The sequence below is a fragment of the Gossypium raimondii genome, chromosome 9 (genome assembly GCF_025698545.1).
Source record: "Gossypium raimondii isolate GPD5lz chromosome 9, ASM2569854v1, whole genome shotgun sequence".
Lineage (NCBI taxonomy): Eukaryota > Viridiplantae > Streptophyta > Magnoliopsida > Malvales > Malvaceae > Gossypium > Gossypium raimondii.
Window position 1 is genome coordinate 47,297,529 of NC_068573.1, and position 27,207 is coordinate 47,324,735.

Sequence of the window (27,207 nt, forward strand, 5' to 3'; positions counted from 1 at the left end):
GATTGTAGCTCCTCCAGATTAGATATCTATTGACCAGAAAGTCCCTCAAATTTTTAGTAGTTTTATATTTTAATACTTTAGGTACGAATCAAAGAATTTTCTACCATTGCCTGCCTCATGATTTTTCCCTTTTCTCTTTTAATGGTAACTATGGCGTTGTGTTAATGGCCCAAATTGTAAGCTGGATTTCAATTGAGAAAACCCAATGGATCGTGTGGCTTAGTTTGGTTCTACAAATTTCAGATTTTGAGTTTACCCTGCCTTGCCATTTGACTAAGGTTTTCTTTAATGTGTTTATGCTATCTGGCATCATATTTGTATAGAAAGCATTATGAATATATATATATATATATATTTCACATTTATAATATATTGTTTTGTAGATTGTCTTGTATTATCAAAAATTTTTGTAGATTATATTTTATTTTTTAACTTAAAATGAGTAGATTAATCCATATACATCGATTAAAGAATAAAGTGATCGTTTTATTAAAAACTCTAATATCAATATGGAAAAAGTAATTCAATATACCTCTTTTCTTCTTCTTCTTTTGTTAGAAATATACCTCTATTTGACCTCAACAAAATCTTATATCCATATTCGTGATAAAAATAAGTTAATCTTTTAGTTCTGCAAGATTTATAAAATTTTAAGTAAATAAATAATAAGAAATTATATTTTAGTTCCGATAAATATAACTCAAGCCTTTTTAAAAAATGTATATTAAATTTAACTCAAGGTAGAATTTATGGAGTCAAAATGAGTAGCCTCAACTCTTTAATAGTTCCAAACGAAGACCATAAATGACATTATTGCAAAGATCGATGAACCAAACAGGTTCAATTGCTTAAACATGCTATTTATCCAAATAAATGTGAACTAATTGTTTCGGCACCACAAAAATGATTTTCATGTCTAAAAAGTGAGTGAGATTCACGTCATTTTTTAGCACGCACTTAAATATTTGTGTACATACATGCATGCATGCACAGTTTCCCGACAAATGATTTGTTTATGATTAGTTGGAATGGTCACATCAATTATTCACAAATTAAGTAAATATTAAATTAATACTTTTTGTTAAATAAAAATTTTATTAAGAACTTTAGACATATGAATTATCTCTTTTAAAATTTTATAATTATCCCATTCTTAAATACTAAAATGTCAATTTGATTAACCCCTATTTTATTTTTACCATTTGACATGATCTAAAAGTGTTTATGGAATATTCCCAAATAATTTTGAGTATGTTGACACAACTTAAAATATAGGAATTTTACAGTCATGTGAAACTGTTCATGGGTTTATTCTTATTTACTAACTTCTGTCAGAAATCAAAATCCACAAAATATTTGCACATAAATCACTATTTTTCTCTCGAAATTACAAACAAACTCAAAAGAAATTGGACTTAGAATTTTCTTTTTGGCCAACAAAATTGGACTTGAATTTAATTGAATAACTAGGTTGGGTTATAGCCTCCACCGCATGTTAATGCATTGAACTGTTTCCAAGTCACTGTCTTTGATTAAAAAAAAATTTCCATTAGTATTTTCTTACTAAATCTATATTAATAATAGTAAAATAGGTCAAGTAGAGGCAAAAGAAAAAGTTATTTCTAAAGCATGCAAGGTATTTATTTCGATTTTTAAGAATAATATTTTTTATATAACATCTATCTTACTTATAAATCTTTGAAGCTCTTAAATCTGAACAAAAATTAATTTAAAGCGCTTAAACTCACATTATTTTTATTTTATTATAATAATAATATCAATTAAATTAAAATTTAATCAATTTAAATTTAATATTTTTGTTCGATTAGTAGATAAATTTTCATACTTAAAATAGATCTACCAAATAATTACGATATAGTAACATTCTTTTTCTCGCTTTTTAAGAAAAAATATTAATATAAATGAAAGATGCATGATTTATTCATTAGTACGGCGGCTATGATACATGGATGAGGAAAGAGTGACTCAATTTTAATTATCACTTTGAGAGCAAGGCTTCATTTAATAATTAAATGAGCATGGATGTGATATATTTTAGTGGTGATGGCGTCTAGTGGAGTATGATGGGTTAGCTTTGCCCATCACCGTGGTGGATACTTTTGTTGGTGACGCCACAACCGTGTTGACCCACATTTTAACCTTTCTTTCTTCCTCATTTGCGTTTTAAGATGCATCTTGTTGGTAGAAGTATGGTGATGGTTTTTTGGATTAAGAGTAAAATTATATTTTATTTTTGTTATATAAAGAACGAGTAAATTTATCATTGTATATTAGATCAAAAAATAAATTAATATTTTTTTGTTAAAAATTTCATTCAATTTTATTATTAAAAACTGACGTGACTAACAAAATAGCTATAGTTACACATGGTGTACCACATATACCTAATTCTAACGTGTAATGACTATTTTTAACCATAGAAATTGATGAGTTTTTTTTTAAAAAGGACCAATTTGTTATTTAATCTAACTCCTAGTACAATAGTCTCCATGATACGTTTACCATATGCTTTCCTATTAACGCAATTGCCCTTTGGTAAAAAAAGAAAATTTTCTTTTAAGCCCTCCCAAAATTAAAACAATCAATTTAAGCTTCTTTTTTTTTAAAAACTTACCCTCTAAAGAATAATAATTTAGTTTAAACTTTTTAACACCAAACTTTTAACTATGACCTTCAAAATGTTATATTTTATCTCAATTGTCGATAAATAAAAAATTTATTTCGCTCCTGAATTACGTAGACAAATACAAAATTTAAAAATAAATTAATAAAATAAAGAAAAAATGTACAATAACATTCACAAATCCATAAGAGAAATCGATTCCCATAAAATAAATTACAAAACATACATCGATTGAATTGTCAATTTGCAGAAAGCACATGCATAAAAAGGAAATAAAAAACACATTTATTGATAAAGGGGTGAGACAAACTCCCCCAACCCACATTTTCAATTTTTCTTTTCTTATATGTAAACCCTAAAGTGTTGAATGACAATTGAATTGGCTTTTCAGGGTGGGAAAGATAGTGGCAACTTCTTTTTGTGTGTGGATATGCCCAAATGGAAGTGAACTCCTTAACAATTAAGATTACTCCAATTATAAATGCAAAAAGAAATCATTCAAATTTTTATGTAATTATTCTATGATTGTTGAATTTACCTAATATTTGACAACTGACATTTGTTATGGATGAGATCAAGATTGATTTGTAGGATTGCATTGTGCCAAAAAAATTTCAATTACTTGGTGAAAAGGAAATAAAATAAATTTCCATTTTTAAAAAGACAAAAAGAAAAAGAAAAAGAAAATCCGTTTGATGGAGTTGTTATATCTTTTATGGATCACTTTTCATCTTATAACAACTATTTGGAACTTACTTTAGCTTCCCATAATGTAATGTTGAAAAATGCAAATTTTCGATTTTTTCTTTTTCATAGATAAAATTAACTTTATTCTCTATATAAAAATATTAAGTTATATAATATGGAAAAGGCATAATGACATTTTCGCCCTTCAACACATTTATAATTTTTGTCAAACCACCCCAAAATATATGGAGAAATTAATATTTTTAACTTTGTTGACGCATGTGCATTGCCATGTAGATAACATAACATGTCAATATTTAATTAATTTTAAAATTTAAAAATACTTCGTATAAGTTTCATATTTCTTAATAATTTTAATGGATTTTAATTTTTAAAAATAATTTTTAATTTTTAAAATTCAAAAATTAATTAAATATTGATGTGTTATCCATGTATAATAGAATTAAAAAGTTAATTTTTCAACTGTTTCGGCATAACTTATAAAATAAAAAATGAAAAAATAAAAATAAAATAATTTTTCTCTAAAGTTGAAGGATTAAAAAATCTTTACAACTACGGAAAGTACATCAATTGGATTTCACTTTTCACATTTAATGTTTGCTACTTTCAACTGCAAACTCTGCAAGAAAATGGAAAGGCCTATCTCATTCCCTATAGAAATTAGATTTGTTCAATTAATAAAACTATTTTAATTATTTTTATTTAAATTTTAATTTGGTTATTTAATTAATGGCCAAGGCGTCCCCAAGTTGAGGGAACTCTGACCACTTTCAAGTGAGGAGATTGAACTTGAGCGGTAGCCAGTAGGGATGGCTCTTTTTTGCTAGTTGTGGCCCATATCTTTTAATTTTTTTTAAAAAATTTAAAATAATAATATAAACTGATAAATAATAATTAAAAAAACAAATATATGCTTACGTAGCTTTTGTCGGGGGTACCGTACGGATGAGAATTTTCCTTGGGACTGTGTTTTTGTTCCTTTAGGTTTGGTTTTTGCCCTTTTTTTTTCTTTAAAAAAAAAAAAAAATCTTTTCTGTGTCTTTACGATGTACTCTCATAATTAGACCTGTACATGCTCACCTCGCCCGGTAGGTTGAATCCAGATATAGGTAACCCACTTTTTATGTTCTCTAATTTGATTCAAATTCTATTTAAATATTTTTATATTATTTAATTTATTTTTATTATAAAAAATAATTACATTTTTCTATTCAAATAGTAAAACCAGTGGCCAATAATGAAACAACTGGTAATCCAAAGATAAGAACAATTTATAATATATGTTTTTTTATTAATTAAAATATAAAATAACTGTTGCAACAATTATAATCAGGGGTAAATTGTAACGAGAGTTGAGCCCTTAAAATTTTGATTTATTTTTATCAAAATCTTAAATTTTTTTAAAAAATTCTCATGAAGCCCGTTAAAGTTTTTAGAAATAAAAATTTAAAGAGAAGATACGCGTTTTGGACTTGTGTTAGTTGAGGAGAGTATGGACAGAATGCTGGAGCAAATCTTGCTTACAAAATCTCACTCATGTGGCAACTTTTCTTCCTTGTTTATTTATTACAAATTTAAGCTCTTGAACCGATTGAGTATTCCAATTGAATTTGTTTAAGCTATTTACGATCATCACAATACTATTGCATCTTTAATAAATTAATGCGATAAAGCCAGATATTTATCCACAGATATAAAGTTATTTAGGCATGTGACAATTAACTTGGTCATTCTTTTGTGCAACCATGTTGGTAGGTAATTTGATTGATTCATTCTACATCTGGCATAACTGCTGTCAAGTCGTTCATGGATGGTCCATACCATTCAAACTCTTTTATTATATAATATATAAAAATAATACTAAATTAATAAGAAAATACTTTGATAATTGCCAATATTTCAAAATGTGCAAAAAAATCACCTTTGTAAATCAATCTGCTTCAAAACAAGTCCCCCTGTATCTTTCCCTTCTCTTTTTCTTTTCAAATTTGGTTTTGACAAAATAACATGACATTAATTTCAAGTGTCAATAATCCCATTAGTGTTTAAAATGAAATTGAAATTATGTGTTGTCAAATTTCAATTGATCTTTTATCTTTCTTAAGCATCTTTTTATCTTTAAATTTTAAAGCATCCATATAAAATATTATTTTTTAAATCTTCTATTGCAATATTTCGTCTTACTGCTATAATAATTTATTTACTTTTTATGTAAATTAATGTGGGTAAATTATCAAAAAAATTCCTATTTTTTAAAAATTTACCGAAATGGGCTCGGTATTTTATTATTTACCAGAATGGGCCATTTTCCCCGAAATCGCGTTCACGTCAGCGCGATGTCAGGGGACGTGTCAGAACATCGCATCCACGTCAGCGCGCTTTGCTTACGTGGACACAAATCGCGCCTACGAGGACGCGATTTGCTGACGTGGATGAACAGTTTATGTTTTTTAGCTTGGAAAATTTTGGAAGGCCATAACTTTTGGCTCGGTTGTCCGATTGAGACAATTTTTTTTTGATTTCGAATAACTTTTCGAGATCTCGCTACGACAAACGGCGAAGGCGGTTGCGATTTCATCGAAAAAGATCCTTTTTTGCCCCTAAATTTCCATTTTTTCGGTTTAAAATTAAATTTTGAAACATTCAAATCATTATTTTCCTTATTTATTTGAAGTAAACACGAATTTTTTACGTAATTGTTGTATTATTTTTTACGATTTGACACGTGTATGGAATAGGTCCGATAAATCGTTAGAACGTAAGTAATGTAATTAAGATAATAACAGTATTTCTATAATATGTTAATTAATTAGTTTAGTTTAGTTGGTTAAGATGCTTGCTCTTTTCCTTTAATACCTTGGTTCAAATCTTGTTAATAACAATTTTGAATATTTTTTGCACTTGTTGCTATTGATGTAATATTGAAGAGTTAATTGATTAAAAAAATAAATACAAGTACAAAAAGATTCAAAATTTATTTTTTCAAAATACCAAAAAAGCCCTATATTTTTAAAATTTATCGAAATGTGCCCGATATTTTATTTTTTTGACCGTTGGGTACTGTTCACGCACGGGCCGAAATCGCGTCCACGTTAGCGCGAGATGCTGACGTGGACGCGATTTCCCGAAAAAAGGACCATTCCGGTAAATAATTAAAAAATGGACCCATTTCGGTAATTTTAAAAAAAAAGAGCTTTTAGTGGTAAATTGCCCAATTAATGTATTTATTTACTTTTTAAGATGTGATGTTGATATTTACCCTGGAGTGGCAATGTCTCGTATCTTTCACCTTCTTATTTAAGTTAAAAGTAAAAACCAGCAAAGGTTGTGTTGAAGTATTTGTTCATTTTGGTCCTTTAGATATCATTTCCTTACCAGTTCCAAAACCTTGTTCAAAGATAAGTGACAAAGTACCTAACCGTTGAAGACAAGAGAAAAGGCAGTAATGAAAGGTTTTTGTGTTTTTATATGCCAGAGAGAGAGAGAGAGAAAGAGAAAGGACTCGAATAACGATAATAACTACCTACCTACCACGAAAACATTATTCCTTAAAAGATGAAACAGAGGAATTCAATAAAAAAAAACCACAAACAAAGACAAGGGGGGGGGGATATTGATTATTATACAGGCAAATCCAGAATAAAACTATGGATATTGTTGTGGCCACCCATTTTAACAATCCCCCGTTTTTCAGTTTCACCTTCTTTACAGTAGTACCTCCCTCTGCCATCCCAGCTCCTTTGAAGAGTCGCCGTTTCCCCATCTTCTTCTTTCTCTGGTTCCTCTTCTTCAGCTATGTAGTTATCATCATTTTCATACTCTTCTTCTTGTTCTTCTTCGTCGTCGTTTTCGTTGTTGTTGGTGTTATTATCATTTTCCACGTCGGCTGTTTTTTCTTCTTCATGGTCAATGCTGGAAGTGGAATATTTCAAAAGGTGAAGTCGAAGGCGGCCATTGCTTCGCTCAGCTTGAAAGATGGGGTTGTTCGATGGGGCCTTGACAGCTTGAATCACCAACCTTCCGTTTTCACGGTGGGACCTAACGCGAAGCGATTCCGATCCGCTTATCGTTGTCAGTGGTGGTGGGAAATCGCCAGCAATTGCTTTCTTAGTGCTCCCCAATGGTTGACCCGATTTCCATGTCGGAGGATTCCCACCTTGCGAACTATGTGAAGACAATGCGAACACGTCGTCTTCCAACACCTCGTCGCTCCCCGTTTCACTACCCAAATTCTCAGTACACAGTTCCAAGCTCTTCTCACTTAAACTAGACAAAGAACGTTTCACTAAAGGATGAACATAAGTGTTTTCATTCCCTTGTTCCCCTTTTGAAGATTGAGGACTATTGAACAGAGCCTGGAGTAAACTCCAACCGCCCGGTTCAGGGTTAACGGAACACGACTTACTGATCAATTCGCGTGGTCTCGCCGAAGATAACGTTAGCCTCAATGCTCTCGGCTCAACCAATTGCGACTCGAGACATGACTGTAAACCTTGGTGACAAACAATCGTCGCCATAACGATAGAAAATTTAGTATAACGTTGTACGGTTTTAGAGAGTGTGTTTGTTTTTTGATGGAGAGATAAGCAAAAGGGGTGGGAATGGGATGTCAATTTGTAGTACTCCAAAAGTGCCAGCATATACAGAGAAGTGGGGGGGGGGGGGGACTGTTTTAACACCACTTGAATTTTTCTACAATTTTTTTCTATAGTTGTTTAAATCTGCCACACACAGCAAAAGGAAACAAAGAAACAGTTTTTTTTTCTTTAAAAAATGGCCAAAAAAGGAAGAGTTTATATTTGTGTATTATTATTTTTATTAAATGAGTGGGAATTTGAATGTCAGCAACGAATTTCTTCACAAAATCTAATCTGGGTAGAAATTTAAAGTATGGGTACATTGCTCCAAAATTTACCACCACCTTTATTTTCCTTTTCCTTCTTCCCTTTCCAAAAAGAGCCTACAAAAAGGGGTACGTGAGGATTCTCCAATATATATTATTACTTTCTTGATTATATTTAAATAAAATTATTAATATTTGTTTATAAATTTTACATCTTTTTATTTAATTTAGTGATGTGCTATGTTATTATATTGATGGTGCATAAAATTTATACACCACATTAAATATTATTCTAAATATTTAATTATTTATATTTATTCCTAATAATTTAAATGTTTGAGCCATAGTTTATTATTAATGTATAAATTTGTCCACTGATAGTATATTAAATACAAATCAAAGGCGGATAGAGGGGGGCTGGCACGGGCCTAGCTCCCCTAAAATGAAAATTTTCTACTTAAGCTCTTGAAAACTTTTTAAAATTTTAAATTAATAAAGATAAAATTGTACTTTAACCCTCTTAAAATTATAAAAATTTAATTTAATATTTTAAAAATTATAAAATATAAACTATAAAAAATTAAAATTTAATTTAGTACCTAAAAATTAAAAACTTCGCCCATGATACATATCTTTATCAAAAACCGAAATCACACTGAATCCCACTGTTTTTCATGCATGATTCATAACTTCTCATGAGTCAAAACCTTTGTTGGATTGCATTCAAAAAGAGGAATGATAATATGTACTATCAGCCCACAGCCTTTGAATTTTTTTTCCAGCAACTAAAGTTACCGAAATGGACATCGATTCTAGCCAGAATTTGACCAAAAGTGCAAAAATCCTACCCCCCAAGGAGACCTACAGAGTGAAGGGCAAGTTTGTCAAACCATCGAAGTTTAGGGTTGGAGAAAAAAAAGAAAGAAGAATGATGGATCCTTGAAAGGTGTTTGAAGTTTGAACCGACAGCCTCCGACCCCACCATGGAATCAAAAAATGGCGAAATCATTGTGAGACCCACAAGACAAGTTATTCAAATATTGTCATGTTACTCCACATTGTTTCACAGTATAGTAACTTTTTAATGAAGAATAAGGTTTCAAAGTATATACAGTTGTTATTCCATGGTGTAATTTGCATACTTAAATTGAAACTTCGATTGAGGTTGGTTTTGTTTGGTTTGGGTTAACATCATTCTTTGTTCCCGGTCGGCATGTGATTGTCACTTAATTCGAAAATTTTATCGGTTCAATTATGTTATCTATCTTATCACATTCATTTAGCCATTTTTCTCTTTAAATGGAATATGTGATTTTTTAAAATATAAAAAATATCAAACAATCAATATTACATGCATGGAAGACCGAATAAGTAAATAAATATGTTGAATTTAGAGTTTTAAAGTTTTTTTTTTTTGTAATTCTGAATATGAAGTTATAAATTTCTTTAGCAAGAGAAATAAAATGAAAATTCATGGTTTTCACATGATTTTAAATGAGATACTAAATTTCAAACGTGCAAAAAAGTACAGGGACTGAAAACAAAATTAGACCAATCATGTTCGGCCATTTATGACTTATACTCCACTAACACACCCCTTTAGTTTTTGTCGGCTATGCGCTTACCTATGACTGCTCTAAAATTAATGAAAGGAATCATCCATCAAAAAATAATGAAGAAGAGGAGGCAAAGGCCAGCATGTGGGTGGACAACAAATGACCTACCCTATAAATGTTTAAACAAATGGCAAAGGAGGTTGGTTCATGCTATTTGTGGGTTTTGCGGTTGTGGGTTTTCCTAGTATAGTAAAGCTGACTTGGTTCCTACCAATTATATATATATATCTCACCACCATTTTTAGAGCAGAAAAGGTTACTAGCTGGCGCTCCGATCATGAATATCACACTATAGTACATCTCTACTATATATAATGTAGTACCACTTTCACATGTTGCCTTTTTTGTGATTACACATGCATGAAGAATATCACTTATTTTGTACTAAATGGAAAAAAAATAGCAAACCCTTCGCTGGAATTTCAGGGAAAATATTATTAAGAAAAGTAAAAATAATGTTTACATTTTAATCTCTCTCTTTTGTTTTAAAGTAAAATTTACCCCATTGTCAAGGACAAGGAATTCTGGCATACTTTGTGGTCAGATTATTAATAGAGAAAATGTGTGGTGGAATGCTTTTGTTTGAAAAAAAAAAGATTTGCTATGAAATCTGACATGTTTCTATTCCGTCCTTTTTTCGCTATGAATTTCAAACAAGTATTATGGCGATTGTCAAAGAGGCAGTGTTGGTTCCATCATTTTCCATGTCTATGAAGATACCTATTAATTAAAGACTAAATATATAGACTATAGAAGAGGTTTTCTTATCAGATTTGACTTATATCACAATATATGTTTGAGTGATGGATTTCATGGTGGTTTATCTTATGGGCACAGAGCTGTAGATGGTTGAAGATGATCTTGGAATGGGATCCCTCGATAGGATTGGAGTTCGAGAGAAGAAAAGTGGCTAAGAGAGATATGTCTCGTGTCATTTTCGTATTAGTTTTATACTCTTTCAAGCTCAATCTATTGATTATTGCATTAACCTTATATATAAATTGTCATGCTAGGCTAACAGATATATGTGACGTTGGCCCAGGTCAGGAATAGAGTCCCACGATGTGAGTTTGTGAGGTCTTGAGCTTGTGGGATCTAAAGCTCACAAATGTCCTTAGCTCGCAAGGTGATTCTAATTCACGATTTTAGTTAACGAAATTAGTAAGATGTGAGGAGAGTTTGTTAAATATAAATATAATTTTTTTTAAAACATGGTATAATTTATTATAATTTAATAATCAAAGCAACAAGCGGCTAGTGAGGTAACTATAACATTTTGAGTTGTTTAATGCACAAAAAGGGTCTGGGACATATCCACTCAACCGAGGATCCATTAGAGAAAGAAATATTAAAGGACAATGGACATTTGATAATGGGATTATTCATCGGGTCAAAATTTTTAGAAATCTATATACGACTACTTTTGATTGATGATGAATATGGAATCCAATTCAAGGGCAAAAAGGAATGTCTATACATGTACCCATTTAAACAAAATTAATGTCTCTTTATTAAGCAAAGAGCGGATACAATGCAAAGATATTTACCCCATTTGGTCAAGTAGATCAGCATATTATTAGCCCCCATCTCTATAGACACTTGTAAAGTTTGTCCTCAAAAGATTAATTCCCAAGTAACCTAACATATTTCAGAACCAAAAATAAACAATAGTTAAAATAAATAAAGAAATCGGAAAGGTGATCAAAGGTAAACGTTTCCCTTGGTATTTATAATATAATTGATGTGGTCCTAACTCCCTAAAAGCAGCATTAAACTGAAGCAAAGAAGCCTTGTAACCTTTGGTAGCTCTAAATGAGCAGTCTTTTCAGCCCTCTCAATTCTCATGTTATTTATTATTATTGAGTTAAACAATAATTATGTGTGCCAACTAAAAGAAAAGAGCATCATATTTACCTCAGAATCTATCTGATTTCTCGCATTACTTAATTTTGTGTTCTTAATGACAGATAGAGGGAATGAAATTTGCATCAGCACCCATATATAATTTTGCACATTAAAATACTAAAAGGCCATGATTTATGATGCCATTTTAATAATTAAGCAACTAAACTTTTACTCTACTCTAATTAATTCTTTATCATTTACATCTATTTACGTTAAAACTTAAAAGTTTATTTGAGATAAATTAAGGATCCGAATTTATCTTGTTATGAATTGTAAAGAATTATATATCAAATAGTATAATTTTGTATTATTTTAATAAAGTAATGTAGACCATTAAGCAAAGAGTACGTCATGTCTCCTTGGCATTAAGTGGAGCCTAAATGCCATAACCTTAGTATTATAATAGTGAAGACTTTTAATGAAAGACGAGAATCCAATTCACAGCTGAAGTAAGCACATACAAAGCACCTTCCTAACTTTTTGACAACCCTAGTGCCACCAATTGCTACCCATTTTTATATTATTATGTTTATTATTATAATAAAAGTAAAAGAAAATATATCACAGGCAGGGACAACGTAATTAATCCATGCAAACATGTTATAGAACTAATGGTCAGTTCATCACTAACTCTGCAAATAAATTAATGCATTTGAGCCCGTGAAACAACTTTTCACAAGTATGAACATAAACATCGCAGTCCAAGGTTAGCTTTTCAGACTGTGACAAAAAACTTTAGGCTCTATTAAACAAGTATTAATGTATAGAGACAAAAGAGAATTATGTGACTAGATATAAGAGGTTTTGATTTAAATTGTATTCATATTTCTGTCTCATATAAAAGACAATATACGATAAAAAACAGTCTTAAAATAATATAATTTACTTTGTTAAGTAAGGATACCAATTGAGTTGGTGGTTAGTTGACTCGTAACACTAAACTTAATAAAAGATTTAATAATATTAGTAGAGATTAGTATGGTTATTAGTATTCTTTATACCATACTCTCAATGTTCAGTATTCACGTTAAATTTATAATCAAGTTTCGATTTGAATCTAAAACCTACATGGGTGATTATTAATGTATTGTTTTGTTTTATTATTAAAGTAGATAATGTATCACCTTCAAGCTCCTGCCTTTTGGCCCGCAAGTAGGTTTCATATTATTCTTAACGGGTTACAGTAATAGCGAGTGGAACAGAAGTAGCATGTGATAAAGGTGATCGACAAAAGGAATAATGTTCTACACTCAAACTTAGAAAGCTTACGAATTTGTAAACAGCAGTAAAACCTTTTTTCAACAAAGACATATTGGCTAAGTTCAAAGACCCTAATCCAGATTGGTTAAGTTCAAAGAACCCTAATCCAGTCCCTGCCACAGATTTCCTCTAAGCTTGGACCAATAGTTCTCTCTCTCTTTTCTTCCTTCTAAGGAAAAGTCAGATTGATCAAAGCTGTAAATCAAGAAAGCTACTTTAGAATTAGCAGAGAGTCAAATATGCTTGACATGAATCCGATAAAAAATAACATTTAAGTTTAAATTTGATCCGACTATCCATTTTTATCCTTCATATACTAATATATATTTACATGTTTTTATAGTTAAATTTAACTAAAATAATTTTATAATTTAAATTCCGTTAGATCAAATCAACCCAAAAAATCATAATGTCCGAGACTAGCTCATATGGATCTAGCCTTTCAGGTTGGGTGAAATGTTTGTCCCATAAACTTGTCTAGTGGCAGCTTGATCCATGAAATTTTAAAATAAATATTTTCTTAAATATTGAAATTTGAAAAAGTTTAATTCTATTTAAAATATGGTCGGACTCAAATATTAAAATTCAAATTTATAAATTTTCAAGTTTATAATATGATGTTTTCTTTTTTAATTGGTATATTATTATATAAAAATTGAATATATCATACCATAATTAAATATTAAAAAGTATGTTATGTTGGTTATGTTTAATATACTACGATAATAAAAGATATATAATTATTAAATATTAAATAAAAATAATTATATTTTAAAAATAAAAATTAATATGGCCAAACTAAACAAGCTTAGGTTAACTATCCATTACTATGGGCAAACTTGAGTAAAATTGTAGACTTGTATTTCGAACTAATATTCCTAAATGCTTGACCATTCTAAAGAATTTTGGTACCAAAAAAAAAGTATGTGCATAACGATGGATGAACGAAACTTACCCCACACATTAAATAGAGAGTCGAGTCAAATAAGATAAACATGTTGCTAATAACACGGATAAAGTACTAAAAAATATTGATGTATTTTAAAATAATTTTAATATCAAATTTTTAATATTTTAGATGTGATTAGTGAAGGTATACTTTATTCCATGATACAATGATTTTTACTAGTTTTTAAAATTTTTAATTTTTTACAATCCTTTATAATTCCTAATAAATTTTACAGTTTTTATTATTTTTACAAGAAATTCTAACATATTTTAAAATTTTAATATATATTTATAGTTATAATTATAAATTTCTATTAATTTTTTATATTTTTAAAGAATTTTAGATTTTTGGATGTTGATGTCATTGTGACATCAACATATGCCATGTGGCAATTTATGATTGCTTGAATATCCCAACTGTTTTTTTTACATCCAAAGGATTGAATCAGGAATGTTTGATACTATTATGGACTAAATTGGGAACGTATTACAACCTTAGGGACTAAAGTAGGCTAAAAAATACTTTAAAGACCAAAGTAAAAAAAGCAATATGTTTGAAGGACTAAAGTGTGCATTAAACCTAAAATTAATATTCAGCACTATTCAATCTCTTATTTACAAATTTATTTAGTACATAATTAAATATTAGATTTATTATTTGGCACTAGTTCATAGTGCATAACAATATGAGTTAAAGAATAAATATGACTTAATTTCACTTTGATTTTCTAAAAATAGGTCTTATAAAAATGGTTGAGACTTATTATAATTCAAACCTTTTCATTATATAATATTTATATTTATAATACAAGATATAAAACTCAAATTGATGAAAATGTTTTTCTTTTTATTTAATGTTATAGACTTAAATCAATAACTATTTTGTCAAAAACTCAACCTATTAGACTTGCATGAAGCAATTTTCGATTATTTTATTTTTCTAACCAATAAATTTTAAAAATGATATATTGATTTAATTTCTTTCGTATTTTCATTAATTATTACAAATTTTAATTTATTTCTTATTACTTTTATGATTAATATAGCAATGGAACTGGGAAAATGAGTTATACAAAAAATTAATTATAAAACTCAAATCTTATAAAAAAAAAAGCCTTACTTTTTTTTTGTTTAATGCTATAGATTTAATTTAAGAACGATTTTAATAACTCAGACCATTCATAATCCATCCCAACCCTTAAATAGGAGAATAAATACGCTTCAGCATGCTCGAATCCACGTCCTCCTACATTAACAAATAATAATTTTTTTTTACCGGCACTTTGATCATCATGATAGTGTGGTCGGTTGTTCTAATCAATAAATCATTTCGATACATCTGCATAATTAAACAAAATTGAGGAAATATATCATATTAAAATAATATAACGCTTCCAAGCATAAAACATAATTTTCAAAAATCTTAATACAAATAAAATAAAAACTAAACCTACTAAATCATAATCTAGCTACACAAATAAACAAATATAAAAACATCTCTGTATAGTAAAAACAATAACATCATTATTATAATCATAATCAACCAAACATTACAAATATTAAAATAATTATCTATAATAAAGATAAATAATAACATTTTGGTAAATAATTTTGCTGTTATTATTTAGATTAAAAACCTTAAGTTATAACAACATTCTTATTAATAATTGTTAGCATAATTCATTTTCATAAATAATTTTATTTTCGTATTATCAATAATAATATTAATCGTTAACTAAGCAAAATAAATTAAAATAAATTATCTTAACTCAGATATTTACAACTGAAATTTTCTATTCTACGCAAACAAATAAATATTAAAAATAACTAAATTTATTTAAAATATAATATAGGCATAATACAATATAAATTCTACACTAAAAATAAACAACAAATAAAAAATTACAAACATCAACACTTACCTATCTGATTTAGTAAATAAATTTTGCTGAACCCATTCTCATAATTTTTTTACATTATTAAATTAAAGTATCCACGTAACAATATTAATCATCAGAGAAAAGTAAAAAAAATTACCTTAACCGAATGTTTGCAAAGAAATATTTTTACGAAACAAAAACAGAAAAAACCAAAAATATAGCATAACGTAATTATATTTATTAAAAATATAAGATAAACAACGCAATAAATAAATACAAAAATACTTAACAACTTATACACAAATAAAAATAAAAAAATTTACAAAGATAAACACTTACCGTTTGCAATGTGGGTAGTTTTGATTTATAAGGGAGAAAAAAAAACATTTTGGGGTGAGAGCCGTGATGGATTGGATGCCACCTTGTTAGATAGCATTCTTGCTGTTGATATGACTAGTCAGTTACGGCATACATCCCTATACACACATACCAAATTTAAAATATATATATATATATATATATATATTACACCAATTATCAAGCAGCACCAATATTTTCAATACAAAAATACATATTTTCTTGATTTTTTTAGTATTTTATGATAATACAAATTATACGGAGTGTTGCCAATTAGAATGGCAACCCTAGTTAAAAATAATTTTTAATCAATCGAAATAATTAATAATTAAAGAATAATGTTGTACTTTTAGGGTGGTGTCGCTTGACAATATAGTAATACTGAAATTTACTATTCAAATAATCTATTTTCAGAAAATAATCTACAAAAACACTCCATTTTTTAATTATTATTTTTTGGTATTATTAATGTGAAAAACCTCATTCTCACTCACTTAAGAGGATGAACATTGAAAGGAAAAGAAAATATTTTATTAAATATAAGAGCAATTTAAAAGAAGAAGAAGAAGCAATGTATATAAAATTTTAATGGTGGAAATGATTTTTCAAAAAGATATATTATACAAATTATTAAATGAAGTAAATACCTACAAAGACTTAAAATTAATTTAGGTTTTAAGTCAATTATCAATTTTGTATCACTAAACTGTGATAAACAAACATTAGTATTACCATAACTACAACAAGAATACTAATATAGATACATACATCAACTCTCCAGTTGGTGCATCAAGTCAAAAGATCCGGTGCCCATTTTCGCCGGCAATCCAAGGCAGATTCTAGACGATGGTGTTTCCAAGTTGTCCAGCAGCCCATGTTTTGCTGCCTCAACAATGAGTTTAGAGGCCGTCTCAAAAGACATCTTGCTGAATGGTGCTACTGAATCTGCTATAGCACCAAGTCTGCTCATAGGTCGATACCTTCCGGTATGGGTCATAAAAGTGTTAGGTGCCGGATATCCACAGCTATCCCGTAAGATGTGAAAACGTGACTTATCTCCCTAATTATGGTTTCTCTGGCTGCTTCCACTCCATACCTATTAAGCATTGCATGACTTCCATTGGAGTATAAATATCTAACATCAAGTTGATCTTCCATCTCCCGAAACGCACCTAAATCCACTCCAGCAGTGTGCAGAGCTGGTATTTTTTCCTTGTCAGATTGAGTCTTCCTTTTCTTTGGATCTTCCCCATAGTAAAACACCTGATTCTCACTGCAGTCCGTCACTCGACATCGATCAATCTTTCCAAAGCTCTGGGCATAAACCTTCTTTGCGGCGTTTTCAGCAATCTGCACAATGTTATGACAACAAAGGCCAAATGTTGCATTGATCAACAAAACATACTTCTCAGAAAATAAAGTATAATAAAAAGCAGGAAACTACCACCAAAGGTTAGAAAGCAAAAGCTTCAATGTTATTCAATTATTGCAGCGTATAATAAGAAAATGTCCGTCCTGTCAACTCTATTTTCTATTTATTTCATGAAGAAAGGGAGCACTAGTCTTAAAAAGAATGCATACGAATGGCACAATGCTATGATGAATTACTAGAGAACGAAGGGGAAGTACCTGAGCCAATAAAACGTGAGGTTCGTTTACCATGTCATTATCTGGTGTTTTTCTCCCTTGACATAGGCATAGATATATTCTTTAGGTTTGGTGTACTATGAGAACTCTCACACATGTCATCTCATCTAATCATATTGTTTTCAGTAACTACCCTCTCATCCTTGGACATGTCAATTTCACTTTCCAATTGTTCCCCTCCTGAGTCATCTTCATAGTCCATCTCATATGTAGTCTGCTGTTTCTGTTTTTGTACATCTAGACCAAGATCCTCACCTCTTTCCTCATCATCAGTATCATCACCATTCACCACCATCATGCTCAGTCTCACAAGTTCTGCCTTCGCATTTTCATCTATATCATTTGAAGCAGTCGGTTGAGAATCTGGCATAAAATCTTTTATGCCACTAATTCTGAAGAGAAAAAGTATATGTTTCTGTATGTCATCCTCCTACTCCCTCAAAATCAGAACCTTAAAAATGTGTTGACAGTCTTCTACTGATATATCACTCTTCTTGAAATATCGACCAGGTTTGACAAGCCTAATCTTGAGTTTATAGATACTGCAAATATCACCATTGTGAACTGAAAATGGCGAGATACACACTTCCATATTCTCTTACGTATCTGCTACTGTGATTTTCTTCATCTTATTAGCAAGGCACAGGGCATCCTCCCTGGACATGAAAAATACAATAAATTAGTTATTAGCGGTAAAAGCAAACATTAAGCGAATGTTTAAAGTATCGCGGTAAAAGCAAACATTAAGCGAATGTTTAAAGTATCAAATCATCTAAATGATCTTATGCATCTTAATCCAAGTAGATTCCGAAGTAATCCAGGAATCTTTAAAAATATGATCAAGGAGGCTAAGTAGACAAGCAATTTATAAATTTTAATCAAGCGAGACTCATCGGACTAGTGGCTAGCAACTTACTTTGTTTTCCCCTTATGCATGGGGCATGTCATGACTGGAGTCCTGAAGCAGTCATTAAGATCTCTTGCAAACGCAGGGGGGTTCGTAGGATTCTGCGAACTGTGCTTTGCATTAGGCTCCGACCATCAATTCTTCTTGACTTACTTCAGTAGTCTGTGCCTGAATGTTTTGTTTTTGTGCGTGTCCCTTATTCTTGCACACCTTCCACTTTTTATAGGTCCAAAAATTCTTTCACAAAATAATCCATCCTTTTCTGGTTTATTGGTTTTGTAATGAAAAGTATAGGGTATTGTCACCTCTCCAACGTATTCTACATTTGGTAGGATTTTCTTGGCCCAAGCACTTATTTGTTGGGGAGAAACTGATTTAATTCGGAGTTGTTTATGTTTATATCAGTCATCATAGAAGAAAAATAATGATTCATTTCGATTAAGCTTCCTTCCTATTAATTTGGAAGTTCTTCTCAGATACAAGGAAATGATTCAGTTCCAGAGCCAAAGATCGTAATTCTCAGACGAGCAATCGAAAAGATTCTGGAGCACCTTCGGGTTTAGGTATTGTTCCTCCAATGATCATAGTCCCAAGTACTTCTTAGCGAGCTCTAATATGATCTGATTTATAAGTAAGCATTTCTTGTAAAATATGAGCAACACCAAATCCCTCTAAAGCCCAAACCTCCATTTCTCCTACCTGTTGTCCTCCTTGCTTGGACCTTCCTCTAAGTGGTTGTTGTGTAACAAGTGCATAATGTCCACTGGAACGCCCATGTATTTTATCATCAACTTGATGAATTAATTTCAAGATATAAGGTTTTCTTATTATAACAGGTTGCTCAAAGGGGTCTCCCGTTCTTCCATCAAATATTTTGCTTTTTCCTAGATATTCGGGTTCAAATACCCATGGATTCTCTGTTTGCTTACTGGCTTGATATAATTCAGAAAACACTAATTTTCTCGAAGCCTCTATTCGATAATGTCTATCTAGTAGACTCCTTTCTAACCCAAGCGAGCATTCAAATAGCTGTCCTACATTCATTCGTGAAGGTACTCCTAATGGGTTGAAGACCATATCAACAGGTCTTCCGTTTTGCAAATAAGGCATATCCTGTCTAGGTAAAATTTTTGAATTGATCCCTTTATTTCCATGCCTTTCGACTACTTTATCACCTACTTTGATTTCGCGTTTCTGTGAAATATATACACGAATCGTTTCCGGATTATAATTAGAACCCTTTTTTTTGGACCCATCTCACATCGATGACTCGACCCCTCCCACCTATAGGTAATTTTAGACAAGTTTCCTTTGAAATGGATACCTGAATCCCAAGTATGGCCTGTAATAATCTATCTTCTGGAGCATACGGCGATTCTTTCGCCACCTGAGACGTTAATTTCCCTACTAAAATATCGCCAGTCTCCACCTAAGATCCCAGCATCACAATTCCATTTTTGTCTAAATTGCGGAGTAAATGGGCTTCTAGGTGCAGTATTTCGTTAGTGATTCTTTCAAGACCTTGGCTTGTCACATGAGTTTGAATTTCATGTTTTTGTATGTGAAAAGAAGTATAAATATCTTCATATACTAGACGCTCGCTAATGAGTACCGCATCCTCAAAATTGTAACCTTCCCATGGCTCATATGAGCTACTAGTACGTTTTTTCCCAAAGCAATTTCGCCGCCAACCGTAGTGGCACCGTCTGCTAAAATTTGCCCCTTTTTAATGCTTACGCAATATTCATTAAAATGATCATAACTTGAGCTTCTAAGTTAGAATAAGGTTATTCAAAGTACATTTTGAAGTTAAAAGATAAATCTTCCATCAGGCAAAAGACATCTCAACCCAGAAATGCATCGCAAGTTAATTGATTTTTCAAATTTGAAAATCGATAACTTCGGTGAATTAAATTTAATAAATTTCATCTCATCCATGCAGGTAGATCTTTTCAAGGAAATCTTCGAACGAGTCTTTTTCAAAAATATGTCGTAGAAGTAAAGAATTGAAGGGTTTTACATATATATATAGTTTAATGGTTGAACTGGAACTGATTGGATTAAAAATAAATAATCTAATTAATCTAATCACCAGTTCAATTACAAAAACCTTGACTAAATGAGAAACATTATAAACTTTTTACTTCGTTTGTAAAGTTAAAAACTTCACCAATGTATCAAACAATAATATATTTTATTATACCCTATTTTTAAAATTAAAATTTGAATCACATACAACTTTTTTAGGATAAATATCAAAGTTATACATTAACATGGATAAAATATGTAATGCAATACATTAACTTTGATTTCGTATACATAAATTTTCTATTTAATTCAATTTTCATAAAATATTAATAATTTCCATTTATATATTATATATAAAAATAATAATATTTAGGTAAATTACACGTTCTTTTCCGCGACAATACGTGCATTTAGCAAGTTCAAGTAGAGGGTCTTAGGCACCATACTAAATGAGTTGCCTGCTTCCATGGTCGTTCGAAGTGAGATGACTTTTTCTGGGTTGTTCGAGGGAAGAGGGAGTCGCTATCGTCTTTCTAAAAGACATAGATTTTTGTGTATTGCTTTGCAGATGCAAACTTGACTTCACTCACTTCAGAGACGGAAAAAGAAAAAGGGGCAAAGCGCATTCAGACCCGGCACTGTATATACTTATAGTTTCTTGATCGTCAAGATGACTTACAACATGTAACGCCTTACATCTTCAGCGGTTTTAGGACCTCGAGCAGGATTTGTTGATCGATTTCCCTATCAGATGGCTCAAAAGTCACTTTAAAATAAAATTTATCTTATTTTTATCGCTTTAAATTTTGTTTCTCAATTTATTCAATTTAATTAAGATAATTATTTGAATTAGCTGCTGTGGTTAAACATTCCGTTAATCCACAGATGAATTGCTGACATGACATATTAGCCAATTGAGTGGCGATATGTGACATTTTTTAAGTTTTGGTTAAAGCTTAGGGACCTCTATCTAATTAATCCAAAACACTTTTTTTTCTCTCTTTCTCTGCACCTACCGCTTACTTACGATTAAAGAAGAAGAAGAAGCAGAGAACGAAACTTTCAAGCTAGAGCTTGTTACCAAATTGATTGATCGTTTCAATCAAGGATTTGCAATAAATTATTTCATCAATGAGAAACCATAAACTATATAACACTATCTATTTTTCTTTTCCCAGTACGAGTTAAATTTATGCAAGAAATTAATAGAGCATTTGAATATATATATATATATATATATAGACTTGAGCCATAAACTATGGAAGGAAATTGATAAATCAGGAAAAACACAATATTGGTTTATAATTAAAAAGGGGGGGGGGAATTGGGGGATAATTTACCATCAATTCTTAAATACAAAGTGTCGTTGAATTTTGCAGTGTTCTTTTGGTTGAAAGTATTTGGAAGAATTCAGGAAATTCCAGCACAAGCTTAAGAGAATAAGAGAAAGTTTGTTGCTTCAAAGCTTCATCTTCTTATAAAATGCCAATAATATACAGCACAAGAAGTCTCCTACTTTTCTTTTTCTTTTTTCTTTTTTTTTTGGATGCTGCAACTGCTTCACTTTCACCGCTCGTTCATAAGAAATTTAACATGGAATTGGTTACTAAAGAGACACCTCCTCAGAGTAAAAAGATGATACTATCGGCCGCAGAGCAACCTACCCAGAAGAGATAATTATCCATACCCAGGGAAAGTTTTTTTTTTCTTCTTTTTCTCTGTTCTTTCTCTCTGTAATTAATCCATTTCTGAGGTACAACGAGAGGAGAAAGAAAGAAAAAAATTAGATTAATTACATAAAGGTCCCTAAGGTTTAGTCAAAATTAAAAACATTTCATGTGTCTTTATTCAATTTCTGTTAGTGGACTAATGAAATTTTTAATTAGTTCAAATAATTATATTAATTAGAGTGATTAAGTTGAAAAAAAAAGATTGAAGTGGATCCTATTTTAGAGTAATTTACCCTAATCCTTAACCAAAAAGTATATTCGAACTCAGAAGATAAGGTGGAAGCATTGGCAAAACAGCCAAGAAAGCGCCATGGAAGGGAAGCTATCCTCCGTTGCTAAGAATTTTACTCCTTCTCCAATACAAGAGCTCTCACAGCTTGCTCAGAGATGCAACGCCATTAACCTTGCTGAGGGCTTCCCTGATTTCCCTGCTCCTCCTTGTATCAAAGAAGCTGCTGTTTCAGCCATTAATAACGATTTCAACCAGTATAGGTTTTAGTTTCTTCTTTTTCTTTTTTCATCCTCAGGTTTTCATTTTTCAAAAGAAAAAAAAAAGGGTAGTAACTTTTAACAACTTTTGGTAATTTGAAGGCATGTGCAGGGAATTTGCGATCAATTGGCTCTTAAAATGAAAAAAACGCATGGTTTAGACGTTAACCCTTTGACTGATATAGCTATTTGCTGTGGACAATCTGAAGCATTTGCAGCCGCAATTTTCTCCAGTAGGTTTTCTTTGCAATTAATGATTTTTTTTGTCCTTTATTATGTTCATTTTGTCTATAATTGTAAATTATGGGTTTATATGGATAGTTATAAACCAAGGAGATGAAGTGTTGTTGTTTGATCCTTGTTATGAAACTTATGAAGGATGTATAACCCTGGCTGGAGGAATTCCTGTAAGCATTTTATTTTCACCCAATGAGAGCTGAAATTTTAAGAACATTAGCTGTATATTATGTGTAAAAGCCATTTGCAGGTATATGTGGCGCTTGAACCGCCTCAATGGACCTTGGACCCTGAAAAATTGATGAGGTCTTTCACTAGTAGAACAAAGGCTATAGTATTAAACAGGTCAGATCTTTGTTTATTCGTTTTACCGTTAAAATTCACTCTTGAAACCTTTATTAGAGGTCATTTTTCAGGCTTTTAAAGACAAAATATGATGCTATGAAGTTGTCAGACTTGCATTTATGTTTTTATGCTGGTGATCTTAATCTTAATGTTAATGTATGATCCTATAGATGTCCAAAATTGATTTCTGCTGAGGTTTTTGAGGTTAGAATCCAGGTGAAGAAGTATTGAACATAAATGGCTGAAGTATGAGTAGGTTTTTAGGCTTAATTGCATGATATGTATTCAAACTACGGGCCAAATTCTAAATTGATCATAAACTTCAAATGTTTGAAACACCAATTAAGTCCTTGCGTCAATCTAACTGTGACACGATTCCATTTTTCAACACATTAAAGTTCAATGTTCAAATTGACGAAAGGACCTAATTGGAACAATAATTAAGTTTGAGGTTTTAATTGAAATGTTTTGAAGTTTAGAATTTGCCCCATAGTTTGGATTGTCTAGTGCAATTATCAGTTCTTACTGAATTTTCTTTGTTGCCTTCTCTAAGAGGAAATGAACACATCAGAGGGTAGGCATGACTTGACTTGATTTGCATATGATTTGGAAATTTATTTACTAGTAACTTGAAACAAATGCTGCTTAATATGTTCTAAAAGTGTTCTGATATGAAGGGCACAGTCCACACAACCCAACTGGCAAAGTTTTCTCCAGAGACGAGCTTGAAATTATTGCCGAAGGTTGTCGCCGATGGGATTGCGTGGCTATAACAGATGAAGTACGTATACACTTGTTTATACTTGTGAAGCATTAATGAAATAAATGGTAACGAGTTTATATTTACATTTTCGTTCTTGATTGTTTTTCTGCAGGTATATGAATACATAACATATGACAACCAAAAGCATGAAACCATTGCCAAACTACCAGGAATGCAGGAGCGGACAATTATAACATCATCCTTGTCTAAAACTTTTAGTGTTACAGGTCCAAACACAAAAGCTAGCCATAGTATTTAATTCCACTCTTAAAGTGCTAAGTGCATGTTTATATTGCCTACTGTTTAGTTGTTATTTTGGATTTCGAGTTTTCACAGTTATGTTTATTCAGGATGGAGAATTGGATGGGCTATTGCTCCAGCTTCTGCTGCTTCTGCAATCCAAAACATTCATATCCGAATTACTGATTCAGCTCCAGCACCTTTCCAAGAAGCTGCCTTAACTGCTTTGAGAAGCCCCATTGAATACTTCGAAACATTGAGAGGAGTAGGTTGAGGCAGAATGGTTCTTTTTTCCAACAAAATTATGGATTCCTTGTTTGTTGAATGCAATTTAAACGTTGCTTTGATTCATTGTTCACTATGTTGATTAGCAGGAATACGAGTTAAAAAGAGATTTCTGTATGAAGTTGCTCGGCTCGGTCGGTTTTCGGATTCAGTTTAAGCCCCAGGGTTCCTTATTTCTGTTTGCAGAGCTTCCAAAGGATTGCTTGCTTTCTGATGTAAGTATATCTAAATGCATTAGCTTGGATTTTATATCGATTTTAAAAGTTTCCGAGTGATTTAAGTATTAGTGTCATATTTGAAGAGCTTGATATTGTTTCCTAATTTGGTACTTCAGCTTTTGTTCTTTTGTTCAATTTGGTACCTCAACTTGACACTTTTTTCCTAATTTGGTACCTAAGCTTTTTTTCCTAATTTGATAGTTAAACTTTTTTCTATTCAATTTGGTACATGAACTTGACACTTTCTTTTAAAGTGGTACCTAAACTTTTTTTTTTATCCAATTTGATATCTGAACTTGACAATATTGTTTTCCTAATTTGATACCTAAGCTTTTTTTCTTTCACCAATTTGGTTCATGTGCCAAATTATAAACACATGTATCTATTGAATCTAACGTCCTAAAAATAAAAGGGAAAGAAATTTTACCTTAAATACTATTAACATTGTCAGTTTTTCTTAACACATCAAATCCAAACTATTCTTACACACATGTTTTCAATTGATCCATGTGTTTCAAATATCCCATGCTAGACCCAAACTGACTTTTAACGCTAAGTTGATATGCTTGTATAGTTCTTAAACTATTTATAACCCTTAACTCTAAAAATGCTAATCCACCAACAACACTAACCGAGGTAAGACTTCTAAGAATAGAATTAACCATTTAACTTAAATTGAGAAAACATGGTGCTTAATTCCATTATTTGCAGGTGGAATATGTGGAGGAATTGATACAACAAGCAGGCGTAGTGGTTGTGCCAGGACGTGGATTTTTCCATGGAAATGAAAGTTGCAAATATCAAAAGAGATATATTAGGGTTGCATTCTGCAAAAGTGGAGCCACACTCAATGCTGCAGCACAAAAGTTTGGTGAGCTTATTAATGCTAAAGCTTGTCCCAAGATACTCTACCAGAGAAAATGACGCTGATATTTCACATTTGTTGGATTTAATAATAGTGGACCACTGTAGCTGTAACCAAAATTCATTGAAAAAAAAGTAAACACAATTCTATTTAATTAAGGAAATAGAATAAAATAAAAGGAAAAGCACTTGGAAATACGCCCCTTTTTCATGTTGGGATGATAAGATTTTTTTTTATTTTTTTAAATAGTTTGTTTTAGCTCCCTTATGTTTAAAAGTTACTTCAATTTGATCCTTTGTTCGTAGTTTTTTTTTTTTAAATTTGATTTAGTCTTCGTTTTAAATTTAATTTATTTGTATTTAGTTTATGTTTTTAATGATTTTTAATTAATAATAATATGGTATAATTTAATTAATTTTATTAGTTTTGATTTTGATAAGATTGAAATGATTGTCTTACCCTGCAAGAGGTAAGTTAATACACCTGATAACAATATTAAAATACACTAACTCCTAAAATTTATTTAATTTAAATATATGGAGTCAATGTAAATTTTTTAAAGACACACCTAAACCTAACCCAACACCCCTTTTGTATTATCAAATAATACGACAATGGTATTAAAAATGGAAAAGCAAAAGTAGTGGCTTCACCATCATAAGCCAACTGTTACGATCTTAATTCTTAATCAGTATAATAAAATAATCTGACCCGGTCCAAATATTATTTAAGAATTAAAATTAAAATAATTAACCTAACTAGGACGCATTTTTGTTCTTTCCTCAAAATATGTCTTATGTGGCTGTTTTACTGATATAACAATAAAAATATGTTATGTAGAACACATTTTCTTTCTTTTTAAAGTAAAAAACAATGTAATTTCTGAATTAATTTTGCTTTTTCACATAAATCAGCCCTAATAAAATAATCTGACCCAAGAAAAAAATTAATTAAATGGGTCCATATATTATTTAAGAAGTAAATAAATAATTGAACCAAAATGGACAACTGCGAAAATAATTTGAGAGGTCACTATTAAGTGTTGTACTAAAGGCAGGACACGTGTTCTTTTTAAATATAAAATGTAATATAAGGAAACAAAATTATTGAAACTTAATTAGGTAGGGTACTATATATATATTTTATACAAAAAAAAACAAATCAAGTTTAAATATTACTATGCGTTCAAGTTTTTAGTTAGTACTTAGATATATAAATTTCTATTTGAAATATATCAAATAATTAATCATATAAGATTATAACACATTTACGATACGGGTGAAATAAGTTAC

The 27,207-nt window shown here is 30.7% G+C and overlaps 2 protein-coding genes across 3 annotated transcripts; one reads left to right on the forward strand and one right to left on the reverse strand.

Annotated features, from left to right (window-relative positions):
- Positions 1-6,795: 6,795 nt before the first annotated feature.
- LOC105800498 (protein FANTASTIC FOUR 3) lies at positions 6,796-7,962 on the reverse strand. The gene has a single exon (XM_012631678.2). It carries the CDS (start codon positions 7,867-7,869, stop codon positions 6,973-6,975), a length of 897 nt encoding a protein of 298 aa, XP_012487132.2. The 5' UTR covers positions 7,870-7,962; the 3' UTR covers positions 6,796-6,972.
- A 14,564-nt stretch (positions 7,963-22,526) lies between these two features.
- Positions 22,527-26,224, forward strand: LOC105800501 (uncharacterized). Of its 2 annotated transcripts, none has more exons than XM_012631680.2 (9): positions 22,527-22,965; positions 23,065-23,195; positions 23,284-23,369; positions 23,450-23,544; positions 24,229-24,325; positions 24,420-24,534; positions 24,658-24,812; positions 24,922-25,047; positions 25,762-26,224. In XM_012631680.2, the coding sequence occupies exons 1-9, from the start codon at positions 22,784-22,786 to the stop codon at positions 25,972-25,974; spliced, it is 1,200 nt and encodes a 399-aa protein (XP_012487134.1). In that variant the 5' UTR covers positions 22,527-22,783; the 3' UTR covers positions 25,975-26,224. The 2 variants fall into 2 exon arrangements, with proteins under 2 accessions (XP_012487134.1, XP_052477436.1); XM_052621476.1 differs by having other exon boundaries at positions 22,824-22,965; positions 23,075-23,195.
- Positions 26,225-27,207: the final 983 nt, after the last annotated feature.